The sequence below is a fragment of the Ornithodoros turicata genome, chromosome 1, assembly GCF_037126465.1.
Source record: "Ornithodoros turicata isolate Travis chromosome 1, ASM3712646v1, whole genome shotgun sequence".
Taxonomy (NCBI): domain Eukaryota; kingdom Metazoa; phylum Arthropoda; class Arachnida; order Ixodida; family Argasidae; genus Ornithodoros; species Ornithodoros turicata.
This window is the reverse complement of record NC_088201.1, coordinates 15,922,152-15,947,402: the sequence shown is the minus strand read 5'-3', so window position 1 is coordinate 15,947,402 and position 25,251 is coordinate 15,922,152. Positions and strand designations below refer to the sequence as shown.

The 25,251-nt window shown below is 46.0% G+C and overlaps 2 protein-coding genes across 5 annotated transcripts in view; one reads left to right on the top strand and one right to left on the bottom strand.

Annotated features, from left to right (window-relative positions):
- The window catches only part of LOC135377530 (ATP-dependent RNA helicase abstrakt-like), a 289,645-nt gene that overhangs the window by 39,939 nt on the left and 224,455 nt on the right, over positions 1 to 25,251 (top strand). The gene's annotated exons all lie outside the window — the stretch shown is intronic.
- The window catches only part of LOC135377531 (transcription factor collier-like), a 97,743-nt gene continuing 89,547 nt past the window's right edge, over positions 17,056 to 25,251 (bottom strand). For all 3 annotated transcript variants that reach the window (XM_064610023.1, XM_064610022.1, XM_064610024.1), the window contains exons 12-15: positions 23,223 to 23,311; positions 22,940 to 23,114; positions 22,279 to 22,476; positions 17,056 to 20,056 (exon numbers count right to left, since the gene is read on the bottom strand). In XM_064610023.1, coding sequence (XP_064466093.1) covers positions 19,950 to 20,056; positions 22,279 to 22,476; positions 22,940 to 23,114; positions 23,223 to 23,311 — 569 coding nt within the window. In that variant the 3' untranslated portion in view covers positions 17,056 to 19,949. The remainder of the gene's footprint in view (positions 20,057 to 22,278; positions 22,477 to 22,939; positions 23,115 to 23,222; positions 23,312 to 25,251) is intronic.

The window sequence follows — 25,251 nt, the reverse complement described above, 5'->3', positions numbered from 1 at the left end:
AGCGATTATGAGCGACGTTGGACATGTCTTTCCTTCTTTCTTGTTCTTGTTTTAATCTAACCTCGTTTTGCAATTCACTAAAATGTCACGCGAAGGTATTTAGAATTTTACACGCGCGCAGGATGAACCATGTGAGATGGGTGAATAGCTTGTTCGGTTGGCCCTTGGTGCCGCAGACTGTCTTGGACTGTCGCTGTGAGAGAGAGAGAGAGAGAGGACAAAGAACGCCTCAGCTCTCCGGGATTCTCGTTAGCTGAAGTGGTAATAGCGCCTGCTCCCTGAGACGTTAAGGACTGCCGTAATGACGGGAAAGTAGCAGCTAGAACGCTGGCGGAGAACGAGCATGCCAGATGTGGCGCTAATTCGTTCGTGTATCATTAGGGAAAATTGAGAACCGTTGTACCGGGTGGAGTCTGCAATAGCTCTACGCATCTAGCGTCCATTCAGATTCGTGCGTGCCCACAGTCGAGGACACGTATGTCGCCATGCTACATGCAAGAAAGCCTCGTTATCGACTCTGCCTTGATAGGCTGGAGCACGGCAGACTACGGTCAGCTACTTTCGTTCCGGACGACTCTGACTCCGACAAGCGATTCGCGTGTAACGAGTTAAAGCTCGTCAAAGGCTGCCCCCCTACGCTTACTTCGTCCCATATTGTGGCCAATAAATATGAAAGACAGGTAGTCACATCGATGTGACCCTGCATTCCAAGTTTCAGGACGGCACCGCGAATACCGAACCTCACGTGGCTCTGACATCACTTTCGGCGTCTCCCTCAGTGAGGCAGCGCGGCAGATGTCACGTGCTTCCTGACGTCAGAGCTTGACACGTATGTGTGTGCAAGAGTTTATGTATCGCCAAGAACGACACGTACAAAAATTATAAACAATGAGAATTGGCCGAGGCAGACTACAATTAGGTATGACAAAGACGCGTAAGCCTCAAACGCGCAGAAATTAACGAATTAACGAAATTAATTTTTTCCTGAGTTCTTTGAGTACGTAGAAAAATTATTCTTTTCCCCAATGCTCCGGCGTCCATGATGTAATGAGCTACACATATCGAAGTATTAAAGCCCCTTTAAGCCTCTTTAGGGTGTATGTTTACGTGTCAGTTACCAATATTTGTGAGATACCTCCCTCTTATAGGGTGGGTGATAATTATTGTATTTGAACCATCGTTCCTTCGATAGCGAAAAAAAAAAAAAACATGACGTTTTCGTGATACGACAGTTGACGTTCGGATGGCGGCTCCTGGAAGTCGTTTCCACATTGCGGCTCCTTTACTTTGCGGGCAAAGCACGCATTACAGGCGCGCATTTTACCAAAAGTTGTTAATCGGGTTGTTTACCATAAGTTGTTAATAATGTCGAAACTGAGTCAAGTACGGTCAACACAAGTGATAAAACAGATACAGCATTGACACTACTGTATTTATTATGATACAAGGTTTCATGCAGTGGACTGCATTTCTTCAGGTACAAAAACAATGATCTCATTATTTTTGTTAATTAATAGTTTCACAGTAGTTGCAAGCAATCCGCTATTTATGTTAGTAGTAGACACAGCACACTGTAAGACAGCTGTAATAGAAATTATGTATTCGTGTAGAGAGTTAGCAATGTATTTCAATTTGAAGCGCATGGTTGTGGGACAGTAGTGTGCCCGCAAGATGTCTCAAAAACGTATCAAAACGCCCATATTGGTTTCAAACTGTGGCACGCAATGTGTCTGCCACTTACTTACGGACATGTTTACATCAGCTTGTCCATAAAAATGGGTAAAGGTCGAGACCATCTAGAACTGCAGCTGTAGGTTGCAAAGGTCCTTTAAAACCGAGTATCGATGGCCGAGTAATTTGGTGCAAATTCGCTTTTGCTTACATAGTCTTTGTAGTCTGTGTAGTTTGAAAATCGAAGAAAGGGAGGAAGAACAGGGTACATCATACACAACACGTTGATGCATACCTCATGAAATGACGAGGACACATCTATGTATTTCGTCTAGCGGTTTGAATTATAATATTTATCGCACGGCGTAATAACCGGCTAGTACGGTGGGAGCAACGCCGTTATTCGATACGCCGACGAAACGAACTTTCGAGACATTCATTTGAAATTCATCCAGCACGAATTTGCATATCACTTCCTTTCTTCAGACTTCGCCAGGATAGCACCAATCAAAGATTTAGCGCATGCACAAAACTCTGAAAGTGCGTGCGGCAAGGCTCCCAACTGGCATGAAAGCGAAAACTCCGCCAGCTGTTTATGCGTTAGTCGTTATCTGGCGCGAGACTCCGCCGCCCATGACACGCGTCCGGCGAGTGTCTCCTGGGCTTTTCACCCAGAAACCGCGACCGATCTCCTTAAACCAATTAAAGTTGTCCACAAAGGCAAAACCCCAGTGCGGCCTCGTCGGTGGAAAGTGGCTTCAAACTCCAGCTGACGTCCCGTTATCTGCAGCGGGCTTTGTGAATAATTAAGCTTGATTTTTCCGGAGCTGATCGGGATCGTAGTTAATCGGGCGCAGCTCTCTCTCAGCCCGCCCGTTTGGCTTTCACGGCTTGATGACACTCTCGTTAACGTCGCCTGCCTTTCACTCGGACACCTTTTGTTTCACGGGAGAGAGGGAAACACGGGAGAAAGGAAATTAAGCGTTCTTTGTGCAGAGCCAACCTGCTCTCCTTTCCTTTTTTTTTTTGACAGTTCCAAGCTTTGAGGCAGAGTGTCAAACAAAGGCTACTTCTTAGAACAGAGACAAAAGGCGAGTGATAAGGAGAACGGTAGCGCGTTCACGCACATCTCGTGAGAAGCCGCTCCCTCGTGGATGCGCTGGCTTGCTTTCGTCTTCCGCGCATCGTGTAGATTTTATGTGCGGGGTGGGGCATTCGCTTGGAATGTGTGGTTGTTTTTGTTTGCTTTCTGTTTGCAATCAGAGTAGAGACAAAAGCTCACTAGATTTACCTGCGCATTTTTGTATGTTCTGTGTTTTTCTGCACGGAAGTACTTGATGAAGCCTTTTGCCGAAATGTGTGTGACGTTCCTTTTATCCTTCAAAAGTTTAACATTCCTCTGTTGCTCCTGTTGGAACGAACAAAAACCTAGACCACTGTGTTTTCAGACCTACCTTTAGAAATGTGCGGCAGTATTGCTAGCAACGGGGTTATAAAAGCGAATGCATATTGTCGCTGCACAACATGGCTGTCCTGTCGTACGGGTTCTCGTCACGACCAATCTCGATCTGTCACGTGATGAAGCGGGTACTATAATATTAATGCGGAACAAGGAAGAGGCATATAGAAGCCTTCAGTCATAAGGGTGAGGTCGAGATGCTCCTGCAGCGAACAGGGTAAAATTGAGCACTCCCTCGAAAATTACATGCTGACACAAAACTGAAACTCTGCAAAGATGACATTATATGCTCCGAGCTCAATGATCTACTGTATTATTAAAAACTTTGGTAAGTGCGTTGTACTTTGTAGCATTATCACAACATCCGGGCTAGGTCTGAAATCGGCGCTCGCATTATAGCTAGCTAGGTTTTCATTGTTTTTCGTGGCATACAAATTAACTCTAGACAGATGAGCACGATCATCTTGCGTGACAGGATGACGGACATAATAAGTGGGACTGGACATGATTGGAAGCAGCCTTTTATAATGAAATAGTCTTGGCGTTGTCAGGAGACGTGGTCGCGTATGATATGTACTTATACAGTCCGTGCAGCATGCCGCGTGCAACGTATTGAAGAACGTTTTCTTAAACACCTCGCTAAGATGAGAGAAGAGTTCGGCTCAAACATGCAGCCACCAGGCACCATTTTCGACCCCATTCACATACTGCTTGATCTGCATTTAATTAGAATAAGACGACACAGCGCTTCCGCTGCGGAAATGTTGGGTCGTCTGGTTAGTGTCTCGTCTCATTGAGCTGCTATTATGTGTAATGTAAGCTTTTACCCACAACCCAGAATCCACACGGTTGTCAACATCTCATATAAATTGCGCATAAATATGCTCTCCCGCGGTATAGACGAATGTCAGATTTCAGATGTTGCTGGCGTATTCGTTTCACGACCACGGTACCATGCTGTGTCTTATACGCCTTTTCTTCCTTCATTAAGCTTTTCTCTTACCAGAGGAGGAACGGACAGAAAAAAAGAGAAGGGGGAGACGTCGCATTAGCAGGACTAATGAACTACGTACAGGGCAAGCGACGTCTTTGAAAGGCAGGAAATTCGGTATTGGTAACGGAAAGGCCGTCTACGCTTCATTTAGAAGGAGAAGAATTAAGAGCCCTTTTCTGGAATGTGACGGTGCTGTGTGATGTCTGCGATGGGTTGGGATCTGCAGTAAGTGTCTGGATACGGGTATTTACCAGACTCCGATGGCATAAGAGTCCGCGAACCCCCCATGTATGGTCTATATAGTCAGGCATGTTAAAGCAGCGACGTTCGCGGCTTGTTAACGATATTTGTTTCCAAAAACAATTACATATATATTAACAGAATTGGATGGTCCTGTCGATTAAGGGAATACGGGTTACAAGCATGTGAGGGCCGTGTGTGTTTACCTGCGACTGTGTAGCGAATATGACTATCTGATGTGTCATTCAAAATGAAGCAATGGCTGCGTGACTGTATGTTACGGAGATGTCAAATACCAGTTATGCAGATGAATGAAATGCCCGTATGATGACAATGATGGTATGAGAAAAATATGGATATGTTCAGCTCCACTTAGGGTGAGAACGTCTCGCCTATGTACGTCTTAGAGCTTTTGCAGCATATTTCAAATTACGTGTAAAAAATTATGCAGGGTGCCACGGAAGAGAATAAAGAAGCTAGAGAAGGGGGCACGAGCCTCGTTCGGTTCCTAGCAAAAGAACTGTGCACTTGTGTGTTCTTAAAAATTATATTAAGTATCGTATCATATTGTAGAAAATCATGAACCATTCGTCCGAAAAAATTTGGAACTGTATAGCCGTTCTGAAAGGCACAAAGGTAGAGCGATGCTGTGCATGAGAAAAACTCTAAGCAAGCTTCTTAGTGCGTCATTACAAATGAACATGAAATGCGTGGTGTGCAACCTCCACCTGGACCCTAGAAGCTTCGCTGTGGCCATAGTCTGTATCTATAGCCTAACTTTAGTCCGCATCGGGGAAGACCCGTTCATATACTTTGTGCGGGGTAGCTATCAATGCATGAGGTAAGCAACGTGACGATCATTGATTGAATGATTGAATCAGTGATTTTTTTTTACCGTGAGGCAAGCTGCCTAGCCTGAACTAACCTCACTAACGAGTGATGCACTACTGCCACAAGCGCGACTTCCGGTTTCTCGTATAGCCTCATTCCCAATATTGGATTTGAGCGTGTCCAATGTTCAATATGTGTAATTCCCATCTTTGTATACCAGGGCAGCTGTTGCATCCAGTACAGCGCTTAAATCAGCTATTGTCGACGATATCGGGAATCGGGATGACCTTCCATGCCGTTAATGCCAGTTCCCACATATAGCGCTTTGCTACATAGCACTAGAAAATTGCGCTATATTTTCCTGCTCGCATTGCTACGAACCGCCATAAAAACCGCTCTTGTCGAAGTAGAGTCCCGGTCAACTTTTCTAGCGCTATATTGAGCGGTGAGTCTGCATTAACCAATCGTGAGCTTCTTTCAGGCGTGACGTCGCGGAAGCTGGGGTTTGTTTGGCTTCCGATCACTCGAAGCAGCAAGACGGGAATGCGACGACGATGTGAAAATGGCCACGAGTTTCATCTGCCAATGCATGAGTGTTTGGTTACTATAGTCTGGTATCGCGATCACAGCATCGAAAGTGTCATCCCCCTGATGCTGCGGATACCCGACGCCGACAGTAAGCAATCACGGCAGCATCGGTGCATCACGTCGAAAAGAGATATCCCGTGACCCCAGCAGGATAGCGCTATGTGCTCGGTTGTATGTGAGAACGGCAAACGGAAAAACAGCGCTAGGTTTCGAGCACTATTTTCTAACCCTATAGAGCGAAGCGCTATATGTGTGTAGGTATTATCATGTAGCATATAGGAATGAGGGGGGGGGGGCGCATACAGTATTTTTTCGCAGTTCACCAATAGATCGATCTGCAAATGCCAGATGATAACGATCACAGCTGAACTGTGTTCTTTCCTTGAAATAGCGTGATTTTCCTTTTTCCGTTGCCTTTGTGTGATTTGATTCCTGGCACCATTGTGCTGATATGTGCAATGAAGTCCCTCCTGAATGGTGTGCTAGGGATGCGACTTTTACTATGGTTCCTTGGCCCACGTGCCATAAAACACTAAAACTATATAGTGCCTTGGCACTGCTGAGCGCTGGTATTTCTTCGAGAGCATCCCGAATGAACTCAGTCGCATCATTTGCAAGCACTCTCAGCGCCATGGTGGCCGAGGATGGAGAACATTCTGTTACTGCCTGTGGCCGTAGACACAAGTGGGGTCGGAATGATATGACAGATTAGAAAGAGCCTGAGTGTCCCTGTAGAGCAAGTGACGCCTTCCAGAGCGTTCACGCACCGTCACGATGTACCAAGAATTACAGCGGGTGACGATTTTTGCTGTCTTCTAACCTGGCTATCACGTGTGTCCTCAGCGGAAGACCGCAAACGGCCAGCCCTTTCGTGCCAGGCAATAACCTCCTTTGGTCCAAGGCAATAGCCTTCGACCCTTTGTTGCGTGAAATCCTAAACCACCTAGCCAATGAGTCCTGGAAAGATGAAGTCGTGCATGTGGTATGAAGAGCTACACGTGTAACACCGATAACCAGTCTGACGAGCTGTCCGGGTAGAGTTAAACTGCACAGGCTATACGATTGGCCGACGAGTACCAAGCCAAGGAGCAACTGTCTAACGCAAAGATTTTTGGCGTGGAGGGTCGAGCGCGAGATCAGAAGTTGCAGATTCAAGTTGAAGTTTGAGACTGCAAGGATAAAATGATTCTACCGTCCAGGTTGATATATATGCTCTCCGAGGCACGATTTTCGTGCATCTTAAAAGGTGTCCCGCTAAAGTCTCTGAACGAACATAGCAAGCCGACCTTTGGTCAGGCTGACCATTCCGAAATAAACGTATATCCCCCCCCCCCCCCCACCACCACCACCACCACCACCACTGGGAACGAAGGCGGCTGTGGTCGAGCACGGAGAAGTAACGCATGTTGCGGACCAGTAGGAACCCTAGCGCAACTCTTCGCTGCGTAATATTCTTCACAGGTAGTCCCAACAGGCTGGCCCAGAACCGAAGCAGCTAAACCACTAAGAACAACGAATGTCCCCACGGTGTGATATGTCGCAAGACGGAATGGCTACGCACTCCCTGACATGTGACCAGGAGATGTTTTAAAAGAAGCAATCAGTGCTACCGTGAATATTGAGCCAGGTTTCTACTGTTTCTTCTGCACCTGTAATAAAAGCAACTGCAAGTTTCAGCAGTTGTCTAACTGGGGCAGTTGTGAAGCTCACTGATCGACTCTCACTGTCATGAGTGTGAATAGACCGCAAGTACCATCGTTGAACGTGGCCTTGCAAGAGAGACCATCGTGATTTCGAATATGCTCTACAACTGCTGTTGAGCTCCCAGCAGCTGCTGTTCAGCCCGTATACCCTGGCTGCTCCCTGCACTGTGTACGGGGCCGATGGGCCGTACTTCACCTTCGCCACATTACCGTTACGAAGACCGGCGGCGTTCGCCTTGTAATCCGCATGATGCAGTGCCGAACGCAAAGCCATGACGAAACATGCCTGAGTATGGGGAACACGAAAAACATGAACATACGTGTATGTTCGGGTTTTTCATTCGCCAGCTAGCCCGCGTTTACGCTATTTTATCAATCACGAACGCAGCACCTTCAGCTCAATTCTTTGTTCTGTGCTGAAGCTAGAACAAAGGCGGCTTTATGCTACCGTGTTATCCCTAACAAAATACTCACTTTTATTAAAAAATAGGCATTTGGTGCATTGCTTTCGTACCAAGAACAATGAAAAACATTGCATATGTTGAGGATTTTTACTGCGCATGTCGAAGGTGTCAGGTGCATAGTTGCATGCATATTTCGGGAGTTTTTAGTGCATATTTATCTGTGCTCTAATTAATAATAATTCGTGGCTTTACGTCGCGAGACAACTGTGATCATGAGCGACGCCGCAGTGGTCGGTCTGAGCCTCACCAACCGGAAGCCCCAGTGCAAAGCTCACACATCACGCGCAGAACTTCTGCTTCTTTTTTTTCCCGTGTACTTTACTGACTTTGGAATGGGGGTTTCAGACGGTGCGGCCCTCACCATAACGGGAGGACATGACGTTCTACGTGACCTTCTGACGCCACCCATTCAAACGCTGCCTGCCTGCTCACTGCTGATGAAGGCACAATAGGGCCGAAACAGCTGTCCGGTGCAGGTATGGCGACGTTTACGTTATAAAGTCAAAAAGAACGTGAGCTCCCCACAACCGTCATTCTGTTGTGGTCAACTGTGGCGTCCTGCTCTAAAGTTACCTGTTCGTCACAGGCTGCCTGTTTCAGTATTTCGTTTCTGCATATGAACCAAGCCAACTTGCGCGGAAGCCAAGTCAGCCTGCAAAGCAGCAGAACGAGGTTCGCGCAGTCGCATGCGCGGAACAATGTCATCATCGACAGCTGTTGAAACCACCAGGAACTGACGAAGCCTCCGTTTTAGACTGTTGCCGAACCCTGTTCTGGTGCGCCGACGCTGCGATACCGGTCAGAAAACCAAAGAATGGCCGCGCACGGCCCGCCCATGTGTTTGCTGAGTATGATGTGAATGGATAATCGACACCACATTTGCTACAACTCCGTCCACGGGCAATATGGCGCACCTCATCACACCTCAGCCATGCAGACTCCAAACTTAGCTTCTTGACATGCCCGATGTATCTATCAGGTCCAGCACGCACCCTGTAATTTCTCGCCCTCCTTCCGAGAATCACATGCGGACGAAAGGAAAGGAAGAAGCCGTCTTTTTCTTTCCTTACATACTTCATTGCCTTTGCACTGGGCCTTTCAGTTGGTGAGGCTCTCACCCTGCTTTAAAGGAGGGACGAGGTGACATTTAACCTCGCTCGAAACCCTCCCTCATCTGTCAGGCTGTCCGGCAGGAGTCACCATGCAAAATATTTTCGCTCTGCGGTGTGTTAAAGCTGCGCAATCAAATTTACAAAAACCGTCGGAGAAAGCAGCCGCGGACGGCCGACACGATCCTCACGTGACCCGGAAAAGGCCCTGTGCCTTCTTTCTCTGTGTTTTTTTTTCTTCTCAGCTCACGCGCCGCTTATACATGCTTGCGCTGAGTCGCTGTACGTCACTGGTCACGTGCAAAAGACCATGTTACGTCACGACGTACTCTTGTTCTGCGATGCGGTCGTTCCACGAAAAGATGATTTTTGAAAGGGCGTGCGGAACAGAGGCAAAGCGCGCGCTCTGTAGGTCACCTGCGCTCATGGTTCTTTCGCAAGAACTCATTTTATTCGTTGCAGAACACTCCGCAGCGAAAACCGAAAAAGTATTTTTGGGGCCACCTCAGTGCTCCTTTAAGACAAATGTCGGCACAGTTCCCTGTGAAGTCGGCCCAGGACGCACAATCCTCCCCTTCGATAGTCGTGACGTTGCCCGCCTGAGCGTGGCCGACTACGGCGAGCAGTTCCGTCACCAGCACGGGAGGACATGACGTTCTACGTGTCCTTCTGATACCACCCACTCAAACGTTGCCTACTAGCGCACTACTACTGATGATAGCCCAATAAGACCGAAACAGCTGTCCAGTGCTGGTATGGCGAGATCTGAGCTATAAACACATACGGATGAATAAGGTGGATTCATAGAAGAATGTCAAATCAGATATTTCGTGGAATGGCGTCGACAGCTGAAGCAGCCGTAGCGGATGTAGTCAGTGCCGCGCCGCGTCCGCAGTAGACGAGTTTTCACTTGCAAATGAGAGCTAATATTCCTACTACGTCATGGCACGAGTACCGGGACGCGCTGTCTAGGTTTCTCCGCTTCGCGCATTGCCCTCTTTGGAGGGCAATTTCTGTAACTTGAATTGCGCAATGATAAGATTCCACTCAGATGTTGTAGTGTCCAACAGTCATACTTCCCACCTGTCGTGCAGGTAGTGCTTTTGCTAGTCGTCATGCTCCGTAGCTGGCTTCCGACTTGCCGAGAACACTATGTTTCTGTGAACTTCGCATCTGGTATCGTTCTACGTGGTTGGCAATGTGGAAACATTGCCATATATATATATATATATATATATATATATATATATATATATACACACACATTGGATGATGATGATGAGATGGGCGATTCACCGCCGCTGTGGCGGTACACTGCCCTATTGCTCATTGTGAACGGATGAAGGAATGTTGATGGGAGGAGTACTTTTAGACCCATCTCCTCGCCGTTGGAGCGGTGCAGGTTTTCGTTCACCAGATGAGTAGAGAAGCCGAACTGTATCTGCATGAACCGCCCCGAGCATATTTGAAGCAAACAGGAAGAGTGTGCGTTAAAGCCCCCCTACACCCCTCTGGGGTCTTTAAAGTAAGGGAATAAATATAACTTTTTTTTTGTAAGAAACTGAAACGATGGATGGTCGTCGAGTGATACAACAAGAAAAAATGAATGAGCTGCAAAAATAAGTGACAAACCGATTATTTTATAATTAAAAAACTGTTTATCCAAGTACATGGTATTACGACATTCCGGGAGCCTCCGCCTTCTTCATGACAAAATGAATCACGCGGTGTCAATATATACAGAAAGTAGATGGGGGTCACCACGTGGCCGTATTAGGGTACGAGTATAGCTACATACAGCATAACAAATTGTTATGCAGAAGATCAAGGTGGTGAGCTATCGATACTACTAACAATAAACATAAAATTTCCTAGCAACACCATTTCATACAACCTTACACGACAACTAAGAAGTCGTGAAACAAATGTTATGAAGTGTTTCTCTGCAGCGCTCCCTCCTGCTTTATTGACCCCGCTGTAAAGTCACGCAGTTCGTCGGACGTCAGCGCCCGCTACGGTGGCCCGACATTTTATCGCTCTTCTTGTTATTCCCCTGTTTGTAACAGAACGGCAGGAACTCAATGGAGCAGCAGACAACAACCTGATGCGAGAAGTCCGTCGTCAGATAGGTTGCAGCTTCAAGTTCATCGGCAGCATCATCCATCTTCATTTGCAAGAGAGGTGGGAGACAGTGGGGCAGCTTGCTTGACGGGGAAAGCGGGGAAAGAAGGGACTTGGGAGACTTAATGGACACTGCGTCGCTGGCACTGTCATCGCGGAGATGAGGTGACGCCGCCAGCCAGGGCGGGCTGCCAGGAAGGGACGATTCGTGAAAATTTGATGATATTGGAAGCGCGTGTACACACTGGGACGCCATGGTACTTTTCTGGTACCCCGCTGTTGGAGCCCAGCGTGAGGCCTATCGATGGCAGCGTACCCCGCAGGTGGTGTAATAGGATTGCTGTGAGGTCACGGAAAGTACCGTCATACGCGGCCAGCAACGCTGCCGTTCGGCAAAGCTTTTGCGCGGAAGCGCGATGGAGGAGAAAGTGTCGAGCGACTTGAATCGGAATCGATGTGCGTGGGGGGCCTGCACTAATAAGAGCCAAGGGGTCATGTTGCGTTCATTAATAAAGGGGATGACTATTGAGCTGCGCAGCGTGTATCGCATGCATTCGAGTTTTTTTGTTTTTTTTCTTAGGTGTCCCAGAAATATTCTGTATAGGGAATAAAAAATAAAGTGCGGTGAATGTATTGTATAAAGCGCTTATTTTGCTACTGTGCGCGCTTGCGCCTCATCCACTGACTATTCGCCGCAGCGTAGGTCACTCCAATTGGTTCTCATATTCGAATGGAAGCTTCGTGTATCGCAGTTTCCTCCGCGATGCCACGTTAATTTAACGCACTCTACCAGCGCTACCTATTTCCTTTGTTTAGAATTCATCAATACGCCCATCCGTATGTTTTTTCTAAAGCCTACAAATGAAACAGGATCATCACTTTCGTTCAAAGAAGTGCACAATGTAAAAGACTGACAACGTGTTTGATACCCATCGAAGGAAATTTTTTTCACCCATTAGCGAACATTTTTACTACACAGTCGAAGAATACTTTCGAACTACAAAACCACACGGACCTACGAACGCTAGAGAGAAAGCGTAAATGTAGACAAAAAGAAAAGCGGAAAAGTTGTCTCACAGGGGACGCAGGTGGATGTTCCGCCCGCCTTCTTTCGGAAGACCGCTGGTTATCTGCACTAAATCTGCGGCTCAAAGGCCGCGTGTGCCATTGTAATTTCAATCCCCACTTTCGTATTGGTGAGCACTCAAAAAGAGGAATGAGTTCGGAAAGGGTTGGAGAGCTACGAAAATTCTTCATTCAACCGAATAGAAGACTGAGAGCCTCTCATTTATCAACCGCTTCACAGCCGCTCTAGCACGAACACAGATTGATTAGCAGCTGTGGTTTCGCGGTGGAGCTGCTTCGCATAGAACACCTGTTACCGGCGATAATCGAACTTCGGGGCCTAATAAGATGATAGGTCGACTTTCCTACGTTGAGTGCTTCGACGGTCCAGCCTATCCAGAACACTCGTCAGAGTCTGTCCTCTAGACGTGAAGCGTGTGCAGTGCACCAGTAGATACTTCATGTCATGAAAGAACTGATGTTCTGAGGCTGGAACAACATAGAAGGGACAAATACATACAAAGCCTCAATTTGCCTAAGAAACTAACGATGAAAGATGAAAGTCACTGAAAAGGTTAGCCAGCTGTCGGACTCGAACCCACATCTTCTGGATTGCCGGTCCAGGGCTCTACCAATTGAGCTAAGCTAACACGCCTTCTCAGCGACTTCCAAGGGTGCGTCATCGGAAGGGACAAACCAGCCACTCTCTCTCACTCATCCATATGTTGTTCCAGCCTCAGAACATCAGTTCTTTCATGTTCAACAGTTGCCGCCTGCGTCGATCCCGTCGTATGAATGTGTATGAGTGAGCAAAAACGTAAGAGTGAAAGGAGGATGAGTGAGAGAGTGTGGCTGGTTTGTCCCTTCAGATGACGCACCCTTGGAAGTCGCTGAGAAGGCGTGTTAGCTTAGCTGAATTGGTAGAGCCCTGCACCGGCAATCCAGAAGATGTGGGTTCGAGTGCTACAGCTGGCTAACCTTTTCAGTGACTTTATCTTTCATACTTCATGTCCTCCGGTGTTCTACAAGTTGCCTATCGAGTACTTCGTACGTTCTTTGTTGCCTCCTTGGTATTTTCGAACACAGTATTGAGCTTCCACTGGGCTTCCTTTCTGAACCCTCAGAATTACCTTACCAGGTAACCGCTTCACTACGAATGCCAGCGGAGTATGTCCTAGCACGATAAGTGTAGGAAATGTTATCGAAATAGCAGCATACACAGAGGCTAATTCCTGGCAGCACTGTACTGATCATCAAATGCCATAGGAATTGCTGACATCTGGATTCGAGTAAAGCTGTAGATGTGCGATAATTACTATTCTTTACGCGTAAAAATAAGAACAGTAAAGATTTATCTAACGCTCTTAACTGTTCTTCTTCGTTGATTGTTGTTCAGCAAATATGAATCCACGCAAAATACTACAGGATACAGGAGTATGTCGATACTCCGCCACAAGAAAGGGTGGGTACGTTTAGAGTCGATACAGAGCAGTACGTTTTTGTCGCATGCCGCGGGTACTTTGGAAGAACGACAGTGCAGTTGTATCCTGTATTGGTGATTGTTATACAATTTGTGCATCTTATTGGTGCGGTGTTCTTGAATCTCCTTGCCTCCGCTCCTGATGCTCCATGGGGGCCAGTGGCGTCGACCACTTGGCAACATCACGCGAACGACATTTCTAGGGGCGCCTTGCGTTTCCAAGGTATGTTCCTTCATTTACAGAGTACAGCACAAAGTACATCTTGTAAACCGCTACATAAGCAACTATCGCGCCCAGCTTCAAATGTTAGCCTCCACCAAGGAACCAACAGAACACCACTAACGTTGGCATCTCGGCGCATTGGATACAAGTAACAGTGAACATGTAGATGTGAAGGCATGGCGCTGCTCGCCGTAGTCACGCCACGTATTATTTGGGGAGAGAAACGCGAGAGCGGAGATTCCATTGTTACGGGATGGGACGGGATATATTCCTTTCCGTATTCCGTATTTCTTGGCGTGCCACATTATTCGAGAGGCCCAATTTCCAGGCGCCTTGGTGTTGGTCCTTACCTGGTATTTAGGGGGAGCATGTTGCAAAATATGAACTACCAATGTGAAAGGTATTGTAGGCAACGTCTTCCTTGAATATGAAGAGAAACACAAAACTTCCTGTAAGTGTTTTCTGTTCCTCCTCATACTGAAGGTACATGTTGCCTACAAGTATCTTGTACCAGCTCGCTTGCCTACCTACTCTTGTGTTCAACGTAAAAAGGACATTCACCCGTCACGCAGCTGTGTAAAATAAAATATTCGTTTTAAGCCCTGCTTCTTATGGGCGTATTTGAGTGTCACCTGCTCACCTATGTATACGTACGTGCGGCCGGGATGATATCACCCATCTAGACAGGATTACTCGCCTGGTACACGTACCTATACTGTTCCACGGATCGTAGCAAGAAAAGTGCGCCTACTATGCGCCGGTCCCTACCTGTACGAGGCCTTTTACTAGGCGTTCTATCTGGTATTGGTTCCGTAGACCGTGCATCGTTAACATACATAAGAAGCATGAAGTTGCCAGCGTTCCAGTTGTGACGTTGTCAATCGAGACATGCTTTTCATGGAGAAGTGTCGAATCACTGGCCGATGAGCCGGGCATCGTGACGTCAACCTCCATAGCCTGTTTTCATTTTTCTTTTCCTGTCCACGCAGCTCTACCAGCTTTTTGTATGGCTGGTACGTGTGTGTGACGTGACATTCATGGGTAGCATGTTATGGTGCATCTGCTGTGAAGGTTTTTTCAATTCAGTATGAAATGGGACTAAAAAGTATCTATAATGAAGAAAATGAGGAATCCGTTGTCTGCGTAAGAAGAGCCCAGGACTCCCTTTGGGCACTACAGGTTCGTTGCACAGTTTGTCTATTCTTTGCAATTAAACAATGGCGTGACTAATGACGTCAGGTGTGTAAATACACTCAAGCAGCAGTAGTAAATTTTAAAAGAAGTGCGTGATACTACACATGGCGACATACAGTGGATCCTCAGCCAGCCTGTATCAGCCATATACACACCTTAAAAAGAAGGTCGCACATGCCCACAGATAGTCATTGAACAGATCTTCGTCGAGGTTCGAAGGGCGTTCGGTTTTTGCTGAGTGTGTTTTTGATCTAATCCGAATATGATGCCAACTCAATCGCTGGGGCAAATCCGAGCAGCCCAAACAGTTAGAGCTTCTAAAGAATCCATTACAAAGCTTCGTGTGTCGACATGTATCGGGCCACGGTGAGTGAGCAGGAGGCCCCGCGGGAGCCTTTCATCCCTCCGTGTTGATACAGGCATAGGTTGACTAATCAACCGATTGCAATCATTCGGATGTCGTCGCACACCAAACAATATCGACTTGAAGGCGGTCGATGCAGGAGTCGTTCCAAGCGCTCTAAAATATTCACGGCCGTTTTCTGAGATGGGTGGCAAGGAACTCGGAGCGCGTAATTTCAAGAGGGGGCGAAGGGGACGCTTACGAGAGCCCCGGCTAATCATTCCTGATTGCGCCTTCCAAAATATTGGATCTGAAAGAAGCCAGTCTCACTCGGAATCGGCGGCACAGCATCGCTCGGCCGATTATCCAGGAAGTAATTCGTTCTGGTTCACTTCGGCTGTATTCATATCTGAAGATTTCTAGAGACCACTTCAGGAATGCATGCGCGCTCTTGAGTCTGTAGCTTCTGTGATTTCAGCTGTTCTACATTGCATGGATCCTCAGTGTGTGGATCGGTTACTAATACAATTAACTGCCTATCTAACACTCATTCTACTCATTCAAGTTTACATAATTACAAAAAAAATCATGGTTCGGGTGCCTTCTAAACGTACTTTTGAGGAACAGAGAAATAGGAGGCAAGCTAGCTGGTGGAGGATGCCATGAGGGAAACATCTCCTTGAGTTTGAGGAGTAAGCACAGGGGCACTGGACTAAGGGAACACGTAAAAATACCGCGCCTGCGCCTTCATATTTTTCCGCGTTCCCTTAGTCCGTGTCCCTGTGCTTACTCCTCAAACGCCACGCCACGGGAGTTGGTTTTAATGAAACTCTACCCATGACACCTCTCTTCGTGAAGCCCTTCCTTCTCAAAACTAGTGATGTACAGTGATGGACAAAAGTTTACGGAACACGCTCCGGCGCATTCCTTCCTCAGAGTGAAACGCCAGCAGCGAATGGGACCGTACGTATTTACCCCCCCCCCCCCCCCCAAAACACGTGCCTGGCTAACCCAGTCACGTCTTTGCAAGTCCGTACGTTCTCATTCGCTGCTAGCGTGTCACTCTGAGGAAGGAATGCGCCGGAATGCACGTCGAGACTGGGAGGTACCCGGGTTCGAATCTCGGTGCCGGCTGTGCTGTCTGGGGTTTTTCCTGGGTTTTCCTCAGACGCTTTCAGACATATGTCAGCACAGTTCCCCTAGAAGTCGGCCCAGGACGCACATTTCCCCAGGGCGTCAGTCGTGACGTTGCCCACATACGTGAGGCCGACAACGGCAAGCCCTTTCACCATAACCACCACCACCGAATGCGCCGGAGCGTGTTCCGTAAACTTTTGTGCAGCACTGTACCTGGCAGTCGTTTCTCAATTCTTGAACTGTTTCTACGCAGATAGATACGTACGCTCCGAATGTTTGAGAGTTCCTACGCGATACTGCCCGCTCGAGACAACCACTTTAACGATGTGCATTTCGGCCGCATCTAGGATACCGAGGCTTGCTAATAGGCACACCCCAACACTGTGACGTGGGCGCGAAGAAAGAATACTCCAGTATTTCGATCTCTCTCATTCAGCAGCAGAATGCTGCGCACATTTATTATGAAATTACACGAGCACTTTCCCAGCAACTCTCATGCACTTTTGAAAGGACATAATGGCTGCAGTACAAAGGTTGTGAGAAAATTAGATAAAATGGACTAGTAGTAAAAGCACTACAACCAATGACCTAATACGTCCCAAAAGAACACATACGCTACCAGACGTACAAGATGCAATGTGTGTGGCAGAAAAGGAAATTCCCTGACTTCCACGAACTCAATGAGGTGGGAGTGATAACAGATAGCTTTAACAAGCTGTTCCAGCACTTCATCATCGTCAAAATTCATCTGTATGCTAACCCAGAGGGGAAGCATAATGTATCTTTGTCGCGCTTGCAGGTGGTTGCATGGAACAATTTGATAAAGCTTGTTAGTTCATTGGCCGTCTTACAGTGTTCGCAATTGACATCATTGGCACTCAGGAAGGATATGTTTTACACGGGCACTGCTGGCTGCCAACGATGTCTCTCGAGCGAAATCAAAGGCTTGTTCATAAAAAATTGACAGTTAACTTTAGAAGATACCGAGACGCAGATTCTACTGTTCTAAATTCTCAAGTAATTAACTGATTCAAATTCTTTATCTGCTGCAACTTGCAACTGCATTGGAATGTGGCGCCTGCACAATGTGATCGTTTTCGACGATCCCACTTTCCGAGTATTGCGATTCATTAGGCATTGGTTGCCGAAGGGCAGAGTTATTGACTGGTTTCAGGCATCGGCAAATTACAAAACCACGGTACAGACCACGAAGTGATCGTGATCTTGACAGGTATGCAGGTGGTGAGGTGGTGTGACGATACCGGCTTGCTGTAGACAGGACATTGAGACTAGCTTATAGCACTGCCTATCCAGAGACATGGTAACAAACAAGGAGTAAACAGTGTATAGTTCAAACGAATTGCAAGTATGCTTTATGTAAGGAACTGTTAGGAGGGCACTCCTTATCTCCATTGCAGGAAATATGCTTTATCGAGCTGAGTTAGGAGTCAGTGGAGTACACTGTCACTGCAATGCGCTGCGTGTAAAGGTACTCAAGTCAGTTTCGTTTTCTGGCGTGTACCACAGCATGCGTGATAGTAGGATTAATCAAGCACTGGTGTGATTTACTGTGATGTTTTTCCGTAATTGGTCGAGTACACACATGAGTACGCCGCACTTAAAGTTGAAGTGCGTGAATATTTGTACATGTCTCTTCTGTACCGAGCGTCAGTTTTCAGCACTGGGTGATCGCCGGACCACCACCACCACCACCACACTGCGTGCTGCCTCCATACACTTGTACGTAAACACAGACCTGCCAAGTTTTACGATATTCCAAGCGTTGACTAGTGTTGTCACCTCCGGCAGTACAGATTAACCAGTTGCCAAATTCGTCACGCATTCAGTCTTACAAGGCGTATTACCGTATTCAAGGGTATATTACTGTACAGCATATCGCTCCCAATTAAAACGAATTAATCAGACGCTCGTGATAAACGGATTAAGTAAATTGATTATAATGGTTATAATCTTTTTACATATCCCCCTTTTATGAAAACATTTAAATATTATTAGTCGTTCAACTGTCAAGCTTAAAACAGGCATGTTTTAAGAACAGCGTCTCGGTGACCTCTAAAAGTGTGTCTGCCAGCGCATGGTGAAAAACAATGAAGGAAAGAAGGTAACATTGCTGCCACCAGGGTGCCAGTGTGCATTGGTGTGATGCCCTGGTACGAGTATGCCATACGATTATCATAGACCTGGCATATTATAATGTCCCACACGATCAACACACCTGATATAGAACTTCAAACACAAGAACAGCCGTAACACTAAACACTACATATCATGTGTGCTCATCAGGAGTAAGTACCGATGCGTTGTGTTACTAGTAAGAGCTGCAAAAATCATTTGGACACCGTAGCTATCCCGATATGTTCGTAGATAAGCGTGGAATGTACCCACATCCCCCCCCCCCCCATGAAACCCACTGCTGCTACACCCTTTCACTCCCAGGTTGTCTCTCGCCTTGTCGTAAGATGGTTCGTGCCAGTGTCGAAGTATTGCACCTTTACTTCAAATGCCTCGCTTAAGTACAGAATAGAAAACAAGCACGGAGAAATGCGAATAATTTATCGTCTTGCATCGCGTTTAGAAAAATAATTTACGTTTTCTCGCGTTAATCGTGCTGGTTAAAGATCATGTTTATCTACAGTGAGCCAGCAACAACTAAAGGGAAACAAATAATAACGAAATAACATATTTGAACAACGTCCGAACGCACCTTTCTCGCTTATAACATTTCTTTTGATAGGTAACGCAAAAAATAATAAAGCAATCTTTCGATATGCACTCATATCGACATTTTGATCGATTGTTGTACATATAAAAAGTCATATCTTACGTCCTTCATGACAATACTGTATAGTCGCTCGCAACAAACAAAATAATAAACATGAAACAAAGTACAGCAGAGTACAAAACACACATTCCATATGTGGCATATTCTTTTTACAGTTATCGGAATGATGCTGCCTCGATTTTCGTACGATATATGTACAGTGTAAGAGAAATGATAAGCACGCGTATACCGAACTGATGAGGGGGAGGAGCACAGCTCACGATGGTGAATATATCCATATATTACAGATGACACCGTTCACGTAGTTCTCTGTCTCTTTTGTTCTTTCAGTGGCGGTGAATGAATGCGTTGCATCTGCCTCACACGCATGACACCGTGATGCAGAGCGCACAGTTTGTTTCTGTACACAAAAGACGGCCGCGAACCACACACGATGCATTTTGGCGATCTTGTGGTCACTGAGCGAAGGACCGCTTGCGGGTGCCCACGGGATGAGAAACGTCACCAGGTTTGGCGTCCGGGCGTCACTTCGTCGACGTCACAATAGATCCTCCGTATGACTGGCCGTTGCACGTCGGCAAAGCGAAGGGGTTCATGGCTGCGAAGTGGGACGGTACGATGCTGCCCATTCCTGCATGACCAACATGATGAAATTATGAGCTTCATTCATCACGTTCATTCCATCACGATCTGATACAGACTCCTGTGATTTTACGCAATAATATCATATACCTTTTTACCTTGTCGGACAACTATGATGTCATGTTATTGATGCGGCAGTTTACCATGGCGATATCTTACGGAAAATAAAATTTACTGCAGTGCCATCTATCGACACAGAGTTTATTGCGCTGTGAATAAATACCGAAGTTGACGGATCGATAAAATGACACTTTCGCATAAAAATCGGACACCTGGTAAATACGGGTACTGTGGTAACGAATAGCCTATTGTCCCATAGTAACGATTATTATACAGGTAGTTACAAACTATGCGTGCGTTGACGCACTTTTTGCTGCTGACGAACAGCGGAAAAGCCACAGTAACCGTGCTTACCGAAAATGGGTCACTTTTCCATTCTAGCAACATTTACCTAGGTATTTAAACGCTACTCCAGGTTATGAAAGCCTAGTAGCTCTATGAACCTGGGCCCTGATGCACTTCCTCCTCCTAGCTAATTGGTCATTAGAAGTAAATAAGCCAAACTCGCTGATTTTTCTGGAAAAGGCTACTTTTATGTGCGTGCCAGCCCCAGGTATTTTCCGGAGCAAAAAAATAAATAAAAAATAGAATAAGAAAAGACACCCATACAACAGCTTACGAAGCGGACATTTTCGTTTTTACGCGCAGTGTCTACATCAACCTATACTTACGGCGAACCGTTCTTTCAAGGAATACGACACCGGTATAGATTTAAACGTCCAATGAGATCCTAATCATACATATAACGCAACATGAGCTAGTAAATGCTACAAAGTGCTATTCCGTGAATGCAGAATACGGTGGCTGAGCAGTAATTAGTGTGAGGACTCCGGCATTCGCCATTTATACCCACATCAAAATTCGATGTCCGCAGTACTGAGCAAAATTGGAGCGTAGTTGAGTGATTTAATTTGCTTTGACACGTTTTTCTTTCTCTCTTTTTTTTTTTTTGTCACCTAATATCATCAACGCAGGGGCCATGCGTGTTACTGGATACAGGAATCAGAGGGGGGAAAATTCATCGTGGCATCTATGAGAAGTGCACATAGTATTTCAATGTGTGGAGGCGCGTTCTTTCACGATCTGCCTCCAGGCTACTGAGAATACAATGAGCGCTCTGTGTTTGCAGAAAATTTTAAGCATCACCGCTTTACGCTTTTATAATTCGCCTTACTCTGCAGTATACACATGTTATGAAATTGCAAACACCAGTCGGTCAGGGCAGATTACAATTGTGTCGCATAATGCTGTCCAAGGAAGAGAAAATAATGGCAGTATTAGGTGTCTATAAATTTTCATCCATACGCGCTTTTTAAATGAGACTGCAAATCTTCAAATAGAAACAAAAACCCTTTACGCTCAATATTTAAGAGAAAAAATCTGATTCACTTTCTGACTTTTGCATCTCCTCTCGCTTTTGAAACAAAACAAAGTGTAACGTGACAAACTATTGTTATTTTGAAGACTCGAAGTGTCTTACAAGATCGTTCTGCTTCTCTCTGGGGCATGCCATAGCACGCTAGTCGAGTATCGTACACTACTGTCTAGGCAAGTGGGTCAGCCGAGTGTGCATCTAGCGTGCGACTAGCACTGATTGTTGATTAAGCAGCTGCAGCCGAGGTCGCACTGGGTGGGGCCGCCAACCCTATCGCCCGGGAACCACACCCGACGGGGCAACACGCGCCGGCCCTCGCCACCAAACACACGCTCTGCAATTTAGGACAGCTTCGCGTTCCAAAAAATTTTCGATATGAGCCCGACAGTCCTGGTGTGGAGGTACTACGTGGCCATTCTGTGATCACGCAGTGCTTTTGCTCTTACCTTTTGCATTATTATGCGGGTACAACATGAAAGCGTGTAGCTAATGCTCGCTTAAATATTACACGTATGTCAATTAAAATATGTTTACCGGTGACACCTGGTGTTCATAAAATGTACTTTACTTCAATAGACACAAGGGAAATCTTCCCACTGCACATTTATAGCTTTCATTTGTGCCTTTATTGAGGAAACTCTGTCCAATCCAGTGCAGTATTTTATCATCTTACTTGAGGAGGAAATCATCTATGGACCCGAAAAGTCTATGCAGGCAGGTTATTGCCGTGCTTAGTCCATACCGAATGATCTAAGGGAAGCGAAATGGGGGCGCACCGTTGAACAGTCCCGGAGAACTTGGAACTGCCATGGTTGGGCTCCCGTATGTGCCATTGATGGCGGCCGTCGCCGAAGCGGCAGAGCCGGTGCCGTACGACCCGTTCCCGCCGTTCGCCCCGCTGCTGCTGTGCGGCGTTGAGGCGTTTGACCCGTAGCCACGCGGCGAGACGCTGCTGCTCTGTGACCGACCGTACTCTGCAACCGGAACAACCACAAATGCCCTCACTAAGTCGCACAAAACGGTTTCCCATCCCTCAATCTGAGTTTAGCATTGCAGTGTCAAGCCTCACAAGTCATTAACATTTTTTTAAACGTTGCCACCACTATGGTGTTTGATCACAAAATATGGGTTATGTTGATATTAATATTGGGCCTGACAGACGCGTCACATGCTATTGCTGCTAAGGCAACACTGGAAATACAATGATGACTCGGAAATATGAACAGTCTAAAAGTAGGTCTACAGTTTTCTACAAGTTTAAATTGATTTACACAAATTCACCGAGGTGTCTTTTTAAATAAATGTGCAAAAGGGTTCCTTAGTACAAGGAGTGACGAAGAAGAGAGATGTTGATTTACGTTAGGGGTAACTAGGGGTTAAGCGGTGAATAGTGAATGTGTGAAGGTTTCTTTGCTGGTAGTTGGAACATCGTGTTACCTGTGCCATTCTCCTGGACGTTGACAGCTAGCTGCCCGGTATACGCGTTGAAACTGGACATTGCGGAGGCATTGTTGAGCGCAGGCGACCGAGGACCTTGCAGCGTCAGCTGATTATTTCTTGGCATACTGTACAAGGCTTCCGCTAGATCAGCTGCACGCTTCAAGATGATTTCCTGTAATAGCCGTACAAAACAGTGAATTGTTGCTAGGATGGGACGGTACATATTCTGGATTACAAAACGGAACGCTCAATTTCTTACAAAAGTTGAAAAGCAAACTACCTTGGGTAGCTTTTCTGGGTCTCCCGGATGCCTGGGGATGAGTTTCGCTAACCTTTGGAAACCGTAGTCTATTGTTGGCTCGTTGAGAGCTGTTGGAGGGACAGCAAAATAGAAAAGATATTGTTAGTCTTTCGGAGAATAAATTTACAATGACAATAGTCGTCGAGTGTTGTTACAGGCTAATTAGAAGACTCTGAGTGAAATGACGACGTGAAATGACAGTCTACAAAGTTATGAAAAAATGACGGGACAAAATACGTGGTGCACAATAAATGACTGTGATCCTTTTATGTCCCGCATTTGGTTACTTCTGAGAGTTTAGAATAAGCAATAATAGGAATAGAGTGTTGGAACCATGCGTAACGTGGCCTCGTGGAACATGGTGAATCGAAGAGACAAGGACTAATACAGATACACAGCAAGCACGCTGGTTATGTAATAATAATAATTCGGGGCTTTACGTCGCGAGACAACTGTGATAAGGAGCGACGCCACAGCGGTTTTGTCTGTGGATTAATTTTGCTCACCTCAAGGTCCTTTAACGTGCGCCTAAAGTGGTTATGTGCTTCTTGGCTCTTCGTTGCCATGTTTTCACATCTACCAGCACGGATCTTAACGAACTTGTATAGGGCACATCAATACCAAAATCAAATCTCGCTTGTCCCGAGATCATTTTAATGTATCATATCACTTTGTATTTCCAAGCCCTTCAATTGTTTGCAAGAATGAACGGCGCGCTGAGCACGCGTGAACGCCTGGCTTAGAAACGCACATTTGGAGAGACTGTCCTCCGGAGTATCCGCGTCTTCACACCGCACGTTGCTGAATATTGCATGGCGCTTGTTGGGCGTTGTAATTGCAACGGAATACATTAGCGCGCGTGCGAGTGGAGCCCCTTTATTTTAAATGTAATTATCGTTAGCCCGAACCCTCAACTTCACACCCAACTTTACGCATCTTCTTGCGACCGGTGTGCTCCAATTTGCGCGCAATAAATGTGTTATGTGCTTACAATCGTTAAGCGTTTTTATGCTTAATTACGCACATAAGCGCGCGAGGTTATAAGTAATTTAGAACATGCGACGCAGTTGTGGTATGGAGTTCGACGCAGGGTTGTAAGCTACAACGGTAGTTGAAGCTGACAGTGTCGTAAGAGCGAATGATTAGCGCCACGACTAGGACCGACATTTCCAATGAATCGCTGTACTACGGTGTTGTAGCTGACGAAATGCGGTGTTGGGTAGTAAGGTCACACCTTGTCGTCACACTTGTAGAAATTAAACCCTGAGTCACCGGGAACTAAACAAGAATACTGAACAGATTGAGAATTGGAATTGAGGTATTCAAATTGTACACTACAGCGTTCGTGTACTGAGTGGACGAAAAAAAAAAGCTGACATAGAGACCACGCACATTTCATCCATTAAATAAATAAATAAAGATAGCGGTTAGCAAGAACGAAATAGATAAGGTACAAGCAGTATCGCATATAAGAAATATAGTAAATATGGTAGCATAGTGTAGTAGTAGTAGTATCTCAAGTTTCGGCTCATTTAGATCTCATGGTGCTGATTGCACAACCACAACAAATTAATAAACACGTAGTTATAGATGCTAGAGATTAAATAAAGGAACTAAACGTGGAACACGCGTTGGTGGACACAAATCCCAATCATGTCACTTCAGTCAGTTCTTTAAAGTGAAAATCATACTAAAAACTGAGAGAAGACAGAAAAACACTTAAGTATGTCTTAATTTGGTCTGTGAAAAAGAACTTTCGCTAGCTAACATATTCGGAACCTTATGAAACGTGTGTACAAATGCCCATGAAATGCAAAGCAAACAAGTGGGCTGATTGACCACTATGCCCGTTTCTGATGGTCACTTTGCGAATGATAATACTGCGCTCATATTTGTGCATGTAAAATACTGCACGTTTTTGCACACGGAAATGCATATTGATAATTATATTTACGGAAAAATTAATCGAGGAAGATTGAACGAAACATGCACTTCTTTTAAGTAAAGG